Here is a 12,407-nt window from a genome sequence, read left to right on the forward strand (position 1 = left end):
TGTTAGAGCATTTTGAGCTACTTGGCAGGGAGATCGACCGCACCGTGAGTCCACAGAAAGAAGGCCCTGCGTTGGCTAAATGGAGGGAGAGACTGTCTAGCAATTGCCTTACAGGAAACATTTCCTGGCCCGTTTTATTCTCTCCTGCTCAGATACATTGAGCGTAACAATTAACGCGGGAAGTGTGAAGGAGCTGGCTTTCAACGTGTCCTTCCACCTGAATCACATCACACATCTCTGCTGAGTCTATTAAACGAGACACTGTTAAAGTTACCTCCCGAACAACTTGATTTAATCCGTTTCAGTTAGTAAAAAAGATTTAGCCAACAGCTATTTCCCTCACGCGGGCTTGCAGCTCAGAAACAAAACAGCTCCCTGAAGAGTTAATTGAGGAACGTGCTAATGAAAGCTGGATGAGTTTCCCTCATTAGGTGTAATTACTTTAGGTTTTGCAGGCTGTCTTCTATGGGGTGTCCTTCCTGGCTGATGTGTTGAGACTCATTAAGAAACTGCGATGCGCTAAGTGCGTAATTTCCAGCAGAGACCTTCTTTTCGGTGTCCTGGCTTTCCCGGTGTCCACAGTAAGTAACCCCTGTATGTAAAAATAGCGTTTGTGTAAATGATGAGGGGTGTATAGCATAACACGCACGTGTATAAAATAGATAAGAACTGTAGGCTTTATTTTACCATTTGAAAATGGATTTGGGCCGTTTAGAAGACGAAACAGCGCTGAGCCTGTCACGGTTGAATGCAAAGCACAAACTTTAGGGTTGCTGTCCCTGAGCGAACACAAGTTGACCCCAAAGGGTGAATGAGCTGTAACCTCTTCATTAATCTCACGGTCCAAATAGCTGTGGATTTATTGACTTAGGGCATTTCTCTCATGGGCAGCACGGGCCAGGAGGACATGAGAGGGTACCTAAGAGGCAGCAAAATCTCACATCTCCCTCTCTGGCTCCCGTGTGGCTTTAAATAAGCGCTGGAGAAAAACAGATTCACAGGACAATAATTATAGTCACAGCTTACGTTAGATTCACCACGGATCACCTACTCCCTCACAGACAACACTGTTTATCGAAATGCTGCAGGTTGGATAGGAACCGATGGGTTACTTATATGTGTAGGTACCGCTCTGCCTGAGCGAAGCCTGCAGGCACCTCTGAATCTCAAAGGACTGAGAAGCACCGCTTAAATCTGGTCCACAAGCAGCTTAGCCAGCTGGCTCACTAAAAACAACCTGCCAGGGATGGAGGCAGAGAGACTGGCTAATTTATCTTCCCTGCACAGCAGTATTCATGCTGCTGCTGTCATATCCCCCCCCAGGCATCCTCACCGTGCCCGCAGGACAGAGGCACAGGGTAGGCTCATTCTTCCAGCATCTCGCACCCCTGATTTCCAACCCCAAGCACAAAGTGTGCTCAAATACAAAGCCAGGCCAAAAAAAGTGCAAATCAGCTTCCAGGTACTGATACCCTATACCAGGGTTCACTTCCTCCAGTTAAGCTCTCCCACTGTAAATCCTCCTCTGTTGGGGAAAAAATGGGTGCCCACAGCGCAGCTTGCACCTGCAGTTTAGGAATTAGGCTTATGAATTGCGAAGATAAGGGTGAGTTTTATGTGAACTGTCTTACCGAGATCTGGTTTTACTTTGTTACTGAGAAGAACAAATGCTGTGGCTTGACAGCCAATCCCTCGAGAACTTCTGGACCATCAAAAGATCCCATCTGCAGAGGAAAAAAAAAAAAACAAAAAAGAAAAGAAAAGAGAAAAGACTTTAAAAGCTAATCTAGTATTCCACAAAAAATGTCAGTGTTGGCAGTTTATAAAGGAGGTTTTTCTCACAGTATCAACACAGAACACTGCACCTCAGAGTAAATTTCTTTCTTTATGTTGTAACGTGAGATATGTGAGTTTATCTGGCAATATCACTATTTTTCACGTAGGAGACGGTTTGCCTTCTCAGAAATGAAAGCACTAGCCAAATCCTATCAATTATGTTTGTCTTTCATTTTGAAATTTCTTTCATTTTGTATTTTGGTTCCAGTTTGTGTCTATATCCTTTTGGACACTCTATACCTACAATCGAGAGCTGGTTTACCCCAAAAGCCTTGATGGAGTCATCCCTCTCTGGCTAAATCACGCCATGGTGAGTAAGAAACACCCCTGCCTCTTGCAGAGAAGAGAGACTTTGCAGTGTGTGTCCCACCGTTGCACTGTGTCACTTTGCAGAAGAGTTTCGTGGCTTCTTCTTTCTCACCTCCTCCTTCCTACTTATCTGAATCTGATGTTGAGCTGTACTCAGCAAACAGATGCATGTGCTTGAAGTCGCCTCAAGAATCGGTCAAATCTCTGAAGTCAATGAAATGATGTGTAGTCATAAGGAAAAATAAAAAAAAAAATCTGGGTTATTGTAGCTGAAAAAAGGAATTGTTTCTGCAAACAGAAGTCTATGAAATACAAAATGGCTGGGAGTATAACAAAGCAGTTCTTAATTTTTAAAAAAGGTGAAAGAACCAAAGAACATCTGACAGCTCTACAGCTAATAAGCTAATGTGTGCACAGCTTTGAATAGCTGAATTGCAATGATTGTTTACAGATTTTCTATAAATACTTTCCAGATTTCTCCTTCATTTGCTCTGGCTGTTTTTATGATGTGTTGAATAATCACATATTTCTCATCAGTCAAGTGTAAGGAGGCTGACAGTAACATGGAAACCGTGGGTGGATTGTAAGGTCAAGGGAGGCCTCGTGGGGCTAATGGGAAGGGGGAGAGAAGGGAGAGGTTCAGTGCTAGACTGAGTCAGAGAAGCCAAAAAGTATGAAATAACCGCACCGAAGACTCATTTCTCTCCAGACTTCATTTCTCAAGTACAACATTTTGCAACCCACTGCGGCAGTTCCCGACGCGTGTGGAAGGTAAATGCGGAAGGCTTCGGGGTTTCTGGCTGAGGGCTCTTGTGAAAGATTTTGAGCCGCCACTTGATTTAGACAGGCGTAGTCAGATACGTGTGCCTGGAATCCAAACACACATCGGCATGTCCGCATCACTGATATCCGAGTGATAAACTGCAGCCATCGTGCACTTTTAACCTTATCACCTGCTCTCTGCCCACCGATTCTTCTCCACCAGGGCCTTTACGTGGCTGTCCAAACCTCTGCACAGGTGCAAATAGGGCACCACTCACTCTCAAAACCATCACCCACCAAAAAGAGAGATTCCCTGTGTCCTCGGCATCGCTCTGGTTTCAGGTCCGGGATTTGGTATGGACAACTGGCTGAAGTTTAAAATCTTCATGGTAGCGGAGGTGCTGGGGAAGGGGAGGGCACAGGGTGGAGCTGCGAGGAGATGGGCTTTGCCGCTTGTTTTAATCCCGGCGCACAGCTGAGAATTTGCCCTTTCCATTTCCACATTTGTTTATGACATGGGAAGGCTGAGAGGTGCTAGAACATACATTTTTATTTCATGTGCAAGAACTCTTTGCAGGAATCCCTCAAACATATTTGTTATAAACCTCTTTCTTACCCTACCTACATCTACATTTCATAACAGAGTCGTTCTGACAACAACAAAAAGCTTTTCCATTTCAGAAATGTCAAAAACAGGTGTTAAAAAAGGAAAACAATTCTTCCTCAAAATTATTTTGACGAGCGAGAAACCTCACATAAAGCAAACTTCTATCACAACCTAGTATTTTATTTCTATAGCTCTTAACACACAGCGGACGCCTTGTGCTTGACAATTCCTGGGTGGGAAATTTTCCTTCCAGTCACTACTGAGCGTAAAACATCTGCGACCAACATAGACTGATCCCCTCCTATTGACGACCCCCGCATTTTCGGACACCTTCAACAAGTGCCTTCAGACTTAGCTGAGGCATTTCTTTCTTCCAACCCAAACTATCTGCTGGGAATGCTAGGAAGATCCAGGGAGCTACTGACACTTTAAGGGACGATCTCCAAGTACTGATTGCCAAGCAGACACTTTTTTTCTTTGGGTTCATTTCCTTGCACACTGCCATACTTTATGGCTCTGAGAGTACAGACATTTCATGGCAGATTGAGGCAGCATCTAGCTGGCATTGGTGGAAAAAGACATCGGTGTATCAGTAGTAGACGTCAGTCCCATATCATTTGCAGTGGGAGGTTTGTTTGTTTTTTTTTAAAATCTTGGTCTATTTTAACATTGTAAATAGGGAAAGCATATGTTGTTATGTAACTGAAGGGCGAACCTAAAAAATAATCATGCGAAAACACTTCAGGATACCAAGCTCCTTGATTTCGCGGTGATGCTGCAGCACCTTCCTTGCAAAAATGAACTTAGCCATTTCTTTTTCTCACATTTACTGCTCTTACAGTGGGAAAGTGTCTTTGCCCACCTGGTAGCCCAGAGTCATACAGAGAGGATTACATTTTAGGCATGTTTTTGCACTCTGAGCAGAAGCATTTTCTGTTTTGCAGAAAGGATGGCTAATGCAGAAAGGAATCTTGCTAATATTTGAAGGAGGCCAAACACTCCAGACTACCTGGCTTTCTCTCTTTGCCTGTCTGCTGAGATTAACCCAAGGGCTGTGCCTCAGTTTCCACTTCTGTTTGCCTGAGATAATTATGTTTTACCATCTTTATACAAAGCTTTGAGCTTCATGAATTTAAAAAAAAAAACCACCAAACAAATCCTACTTATGTCTCAAGCACAATTATTTTATTTGAACAAGATTTTTGAAGTGGAAGATGGCTGAGACAAAAAAATACACTGGCCAATTTGTCAAGTGAAATTGTTTACTTCTTTCCCAGTCATCTCTTTTCAAGCAACATCTGGATATGCTCCAGAAGGCAACTAACTGCTGGAGACAGCTTGGATTAAATCGTATGCATGTATTATTCAACTTAATGGCAGTATAAGGGAACACTACATTTTGAAGGGGCTGACAGAATTGAATGCTAAACAAAGAGAGGCAATGGTGGATCAGCAGAGATTACTCAAAACCATGTTAATCTACAACAAAGGAAAAGATACACATCAACATTGACCAGATGTGTTCACAAAAATGGTAATGGTACAATTGCCTTTTTTGTAAAGTAGGTTTATATTTTCAGTCTGTAAGCCACAGTTCTTGTAAAACGTGAATTTTCTTTATGTTCAGGCTGCAGCTAAGTTTAGCTTAGCCATATCTTTTCCTAGTTTATTCTGTAGCCATGTTACCCTCTCACCTTGACAAAAATCAGCATTTTAGTGTCCTGGGCACTTTACTGAAACATAGTTATGAACTGTGAATGTTCTGAAGACCTTGTAGGCTAAATAACTAAGAATAAAAAAGAGGGGGGTGGTAAATGGAGGCATGGAAGAAAAATTACTTACCTGGCAGACTTTCAGCAAAGATGACAACAGACCCCGCATGGCCTGAGCCTCTCAAGCTCCTTTGCGCTTTGCCCTGATGTAGCTAAGCAGTATCTGAATGTAAAAAAAAAAAAAAAAAAAAAAAAAAGAAAAGCAATGGAGTGAAAGAACAACCTGGGTGCATACAAGTGGTTTTCCTTCACCGAAGCAAGCCACCGATGCCCTGACAGTAAGAATACCAGCAAGACTCACCATGTCCCCTCTCCTCTTGGAGCTTCTTGGTATCTACAAGCTGCTTGTGTTCTGCCCACCTAGCTAAACCATTACCTTCGCTAGCATGGACACAACTACAACAACAGAAATGCTATTTTGGACTAGTACAATTTACATCCATCTGGAAAAGAAAGTAAGTTATATGAATACAAATGACTCTTAGTCCTATATGAGGGCATCTATATGAAGGATTATAGCTTCCTACAGCTATTTTAGGAAGCTGCTGCAGCACTACCCAACCAAGGGGGTGTAAAATCAGTGTGTGGAACAGAACCCGCTTGTCCAGGCCACTCTGACTAGACTACTGCTCCAGGTGTGTACACAAGAACAGGCTCAGGTTCATCTTTGACCATCTTAAACCATTCTCCTTGCAATTGGTATTTAATGCTTAATTATTCTTGCATATTTACACAAGAGAGAGACATTTCCATTTGTTTGCATTTCACAGTATCTCAATTTTAAGCTGTCTGGCAACTATGGACATTCATAGGCTTGCAATTACATTCAGCTTTTGGCAAAGAAGAAGAATGTATGTGTGAGGGATACAGCACGTGAAATTAATCACCCCACACATTTGAGAGCAAAGATGCTTAGCTTTTCCCAGCACTGCATATATATATTTTTGAAGTCTCCATTTTTGTTGACTTAAGCCCATTTCCTCGGGGAGAAAGTATGTGTTTCACAGACAAATGTTATGGCAGGGAATCCTCCATGGCTGCTGCTACCTCGGCGTGCACAGGTGCGGTGTCCGTAACCCACCCTGCGAAGGAGCAGCTGGATGCAAATATTCCACAGTGAAGGATGTGTCACTTCAGTCTCATGTCAGCTCCCAGCTGCAGCGCAACACCAGTTTCTTAGACTACGTATCTTGTGTCAGGGAGAAACTCAATTAAAATTCTGGCATTGACACACAGAGACAAAACATTTGCTAGTAAGCAATAGGATATCCAGCCAGGGCCTTATTACCAAAAATGCCTGCGTGCATGCAGGAAATGTTATCTCTGAAGCTCTTCTACCTTTGATCATACAATTGGTCTGCTGTTTCATCCCTTTTTCACAATAACGCTCCCGAGCTACCTACATTTCTCAGAAAAAGCAAAATAACGTTGCTTTTCAGGTGAGTGCAAACAAACCTGGAAAGGGCAGCAGCAGGCAGTAGCTGGTGGTTCAGAGAGGAGCGCTGCCGGAGTTAAACTGAGCAATAGCTTCCTGACTAATTTGTCACCACACCTGCTCAGTTACAGAACTCCCTGTACCTCCTGCTCTATCCATAAAATAAAACCGTGGTTCCCTGGAAATGCACTGATGGCTGAGAATATAAAAGACAGGTAGTAACTCTACGAAATAATTATTTCTTTAACTAAATATGGCAGTGCACTAGTTAAAGAAATAAAATCAACAATACTGCTTAAGCCCTTCCCACCCTGAAAAATAAAGAGAGGTTAAGAGAGGAAGAAAAACGTGTAAGGACAGATTACAAAAGAAAAGTTTAAAGGAGGCATGTGAATGAAGGCAGTATCATAGCAAAATAAATCAAAAGAGGGAATTTGTTCCAGAATGAAGCCAAGAAAGGAAAGAGCATACAGAGATTCAGAAAATTATGAGGAGTAGACAACTAAATAGAGGTTATGGTGACAGGAAGCCGTTTAGTTTTATTATGCTCAGATAACACGGGCTGTAATTGTTTATGAAAGCATCCAACCCAAGGAAATTTCCATAGACAAGAGGATGTTTCCCAACAAAGAACTGAATAACTGAGTAAACACCTCCAGGGTCAACCAGTGAACACTGGCTTCACTCATAAGGCTCTTCCTCATAAGACAGTGCCAAAGAGGGTCTTTACTTTTTCTTTGCAGTAATGTACCGACAGAGAAGATACAAGCAGGAGTCTTGGCCACAAGTGGTTGTCAGCACACAAGCTCCGCGGGGAATTTGTCTGAAAGGAGAAACACGGGCAGTTTTTCAAAAGCACTTGATGGTGTCCAACTATGCCCAATGGAGTTTAGTTTGGCCAGTGGTGACTGTTTGTGAAAAATTCCCTGCTAAAGTCTCACATGTTAATGGAAAGCAGACACAGAGGGTATGTAAATGCAGACGAATTAGAAACAAACAGCTATGGTCAACCGAGGCATCATTTCCTTCACTCTGGAGTCAAACAGGGTCAAACTGAGTCAAACTGCGACGCACGCGTTAGGCAAACGAGTGACCTCAGCAGCTCTGGGGAGATTATTCATGGGCTGAAAACTCAGCCTAGGCTAGAGCCTGCAGCTGAGCACAAACTCTACCCAACCCTGTCTTCTCAGCCCCAGGAAACTTGCTTTTACTCATATTCTCAACAGCAAAATGAGGATATAACATTGAATAAATACACAAATTACTCAAAACACGGGAAGCAAAAATTCCATATGGTCTTACCAAACAGCGGAAATAATATCCAGAGAGGACTATTGATCTCAGTTTAATCTCATGAACCTGAAACGTATCCTGGGAAACATACAGCATAGGGTAGGAAACAAAAAATAAAGAAGCAGGAGAATGTTATAATTTCATTCTTCTCTGCAGGAGATGAGTTAACATGCCAATATTTCAGATAAAGTTCAGCGTACGTTTAAGAAACTTTCTTCCCCCTGTATTCATACGCCATAGTTCATGAGCAACAAAAAGAATTTTCCAATTTTATAACTAGTTCGGTTTCACCTGAGTTTGTTAGGAAAAAGGCAAAGAAACCAAACCCAAATTAAAAATCATAATAAGTGCCAAAAAGAGCCACAGAGGATTTTTAAATCAAATGTTTGGAATCAGAATTCAGATTATAAGTGTGACTAGTTAACAAAATGTTTTGAAAGGCCCATAACTTTTATTTTCCCCACTGTGCAAATATATGAAAAAGAAAAGGTATTTAAAATACTTCTGTCCTTGCAAAATTTATAAGCTGAAAACTTCCCTCAACAAACAGAGGTTATTAGACAAGTAAATATATCAAAGAACATAAAAATAAGTACTAGCAGGATTCCTGCCAAGAGAAGAAAAAAGCTCCCTGATTCAGTTTGGTTCATTGATAGCCTGATCAGCACACACAGCTATTGTTTTAGCCCATTTTCCTTACCTTGGAGTGAAACATTTTTTTTCCTCCCTCTGTGATAATTATTTTTGACAGTTTCACTGTTTATATGTGAAACTGAGAAACTGTTAATTGAAATAAAAAATGAGTCACTGTTTCCAGCAATTTTTGCCAATGTTTTGATCTGTGTCAATCTGAGCTTAATTATTAAGTTTTCTTTAAAGCAAGAGGCAAAACTGTATATTTTAATTTGGCCCCATACAAATACTGCACTCTTCAGATATACGTCAGTTTAAGGATATAAAGCGCAGCTAAATAGGTTTGAAAGTATATTTAATGACCATGCACTAGAGACCCATGGTAAAAATAACTCGAATGAGAAAATACATCTTTTTATTGGGAAGGATATGAGAAGTCTGTAAAGCCTTTCAGCAGATATGATTAACCATGATAAATGGTCTATCACTAACAATGCTGCCAAAGTCAACGTCTATCGGCTGAGACAGGGAAATAATTTGGAAAGCCAACTGCATGTCGTAGGCAAAGGGCAGGCTTTGCACCCCGTAGCCAACCACGCGTTCTTCTGGTGACTGCTGTATAAATACGCATCTGCTCTCAGAAACACGTTCGGTTATTCGGTAGAAATTCCACTGTGATTTTACCGTTAATGGACAAACTGGGTTCTGCAGAAATATGTGAAGTCACCAGTAGACTCTGGGATAGCAGAAGTGCAAGGGAAGATTTTCCACGTGTTTATTGGGCCTGGGGTGTATGTGTACGTGAGAAGGAAGTAGGGGGAAAAAAAAAAAAAAAAAAAAAAAAGAAAAAGCTTTATATCCACAAAGGAAAAATGCTAAACCAAAAAATTTTCATCTTGGGTGTGCATAAAGTAGCTGAGAACTGTTGTAGAAACCTCTCTTAAGAAAGCACTTGCATGGCAAGTTTAAATGGCCTTACAAAAAGCAGGTCTGGTAATATACACAGTGATTCTCCCTAACTAGGAATAAGCTAATAATCTATTAATAAACAAAATTGGATTAATATAGTGCAAAATATTTTTTAAAAGATACAATTACAATTACAAAAGATACAACACACAGCACACACTTTAATAAATCATGTGCCAGTGTCATCATTGGGCTTGGGAAGCTTTCCTATGCCATAGATTTCTTCCTTTTTTTTTTTTTTTCTTTTTCCAAATCAGGATAGATCCAAGACCTTTAACAAACTGTTCACAAAACAAGAGTCAGACAGCCCCACTCCTAAATTCTTTCACTGCTCTTGGAGGTGGGAGCACTCTTCCATGCAGCGGGAAGCTCGGCTTCAAGCCCCTGCGAATCAGGCAGAGCAGAAATTTGAACCTACCCCTTCCAGTAAACTCTCGGCTATTTCCAAAAGCAGCCAGATTTTCCATCTTTTCCAGCAACTTTCAAACTTCTTTTGATTTATGGGCCCTTGAGTATTTTCTCTAACTTCTCCATAAGTGGAGGAGCCCACCAAAAATTGACTAGTTAAGCAAATCAGCATTTCCTAAGTCAACAAAGCATAAAAAGAAGAGCTCCCAACTGTCTTTGACAACCACTACCAGTTTGCTACTCATCTGCAGTGCCAGTACATGTGTTAGAGCAGCAGGCTCTCCCTTGCCACCCCCAGCTTGTTGCTCCCTGTGACCATACCCTGTGGTCCCCACGTTGTTGGTGTGCTGCCGCGGGGTGCCTCTGGCCATCATCCAGCGCGGTGTTGCTCACTCTCATGAGGCAAATGAGAAATTGTAAATGAGGTGCAAAGCTCTGCTTTTCTGTCCTCTTCCCCCTTTCCTGTGGGATTCATGTACTGTAAGGCAGCACAAAGACACATGAACTGAGAAAGAGAAGTTAGCCAAGCGAGTGGAGATATTGGTGGTATTAGTCACGATAGCTTGCTCCCGTCAGAAGAGGAGAGCCCCCATTTCTCCATGCTTTTATCCTCTGCTTCTGGACACGTGCACTTGCACTGGCTCTGGAATCTGCACGGCCCTTGGTAGCTGGTTCAGAGGAAAACTGAGGCTGGGCCAGACATGGCCAGAGGGTGCTTGGCAGAATCACACTCAACTTCTTGTCCAGCTTCTGCTGTAAAGGGCTTGCCCGGCTCCCCTAGGGGGTCGTTTCCTGCTTGCCCTTGCTATGTATTTCCCAGTATAAAGCCACATCTCTTTTGAGGAAAACTGAGCCAAACGCCCTTGGTCCTACCCGTCATGGGTATGGAGAACTCGCCCATCGCAGTCCGACCTCTCAAGCCTTTGAAACCTCTCTCATTTTTCTTTTCTCTCTAGATGCAATAACACATTCAGTCCCAATTTCTATGCCTGTCTTTGGACTGCTTTCCTGTTTGTACTTTTCTTGTTGTTTGTGCTGTCCTTGTCTGGACATGTTACAAATTATCTGCACCTGTCAAAATGGGGTGCCCTAAGTCTGAGACAGAGAGCCAGCCAAAACCTCATCAATTCAAGCGGAGCAGCACAGTCAATTTCCAGGTCTTTCTTACACACAATATTCCTGTTAAATACCACCCCAGAACACCACATGCTTTTTCTGTTAAAGCAGCATCATACTGCTGACTTGGACTTATTTAACATTCACTCTGAGAACAAAAAGCCCCAAACTAAGGAAGTAAGTATATAAAATAACCCCCACCTAAAATTTGTTTGCTTCAACGAAGGATTATTTCACCAGGTCACTCCTACTAAATCACTCTTAGGGCAGCAATAATGCAGCTGGAACAACCAGATTATAGTTGTTAAAAGTGTTTAAGTTAATTGAACAACTAGCAAGGACATTTCATGTATCCCAAAGGAATTTTGTAGCCTACTGGATGTCAGATGAACACCAGGAGTTATATCCACTTTGCATAATGGACAAATCTACTGTGAAAGGCTAAAGCCTAGAAGTGAGGACAAAGTGCAAGTTTTCCATCATTGCTGTCTTGCACAGACATTTTGGTTTTGTTCAAAGACAAACTATTGAACACCTATGGAAAATAAACTTTTTTTTTTTCATCATTCTAAAAGCAGGTTGACACATAGATTTCTGATTAAAAGACAGTTACAGGGATTATGTATGAAAACTGTGTGAACCAAAGACATTTTTCTGGTTAAATGAACCCAGGAATCACTCGTACTGATACAACGAGACCTCAGCTATAAACCAAGCCGGGCTGTGGAACTGAAAAATATCTTTGTGGAACGGAACAGAGGAAAATCTCAGTGCCAATGAGTGAGAGGAACTGGAACATCAAATAAATCTTTCATCTCTTTTCTCTGAAAAACGATAACTGAGATGGAAGGGCTATTTTGATAGTAGGACAGCCAGGTATGAGCGGCATCTCCTGGGGGTGCGCTGGGGGGCCTGAGGGAGGACATGCAGCTTCCAGTGAGCTGTCACTTGGCAGCAGCAGACAAAAATGGATGTCTGCCTCTTAAACAAATAGGTAAAGAATGTTTTCATGCATGCTATATGTAGCTCAATGCGCATTTAAAGAATTTAATGTGTATTTGTGGCAACTTAAACTATAAATATACAGCAATAAAACTTTGACACCACACTACCGTATCAGATACTCAGCACAGCTTCTGACAAATACATACATTGAAGGTACTAGAACCCCTTCCTTGGGACAAGAAGAAACTTCATACCATACACCCAGCAGGCTGTACATTTAGGGAAAAACAAAAAATCATTAATTTGGTGGTTTTTTCTGTTT

General features: G+C 41.8%; 1 protein-coding gene across 1 annotated transcript in view; it reads left to right on the forward strand.

Moving 5' to 3' along the window:
- Nucleotides 1–12,407, forward strand: part of LOC104125503 (androgen dependent TFPI regulating protein) — a 32,238-nt gene that overhangs the window by 7,250 nt on the left and 12,581 nt on the right. Inside the window, exons 2-3 of the mRNA XM_009637965.1 lie at nt 447–581; nt 2,045–2,146. Of these exons, the coding sequence (XP_009636260.1) occupies nt 447–581; nt 2,045–2,146 (237 nt within the window). The remainder of the gene's footprint in view (nt 1–446; nt 582–2,044; nt 2,147–12,407) is intronic.

This window comes from Egretta garzetta, unplaced genomic scaffold (assembly GCF_000687185.1).
Source record: "Egretta garzetta isolate BGI_Z169 unplaced genomic scaffold, ASM68718v1 scaffold14, whole genome shotgun sequence".
Classification (NCBI taxonomy): domain Eukaryota; kingdom Metazoa; phylum Chordata; class Aves; order Pelecaniformes; family Ardeidae; genus Egretta; species Egretta garzetta.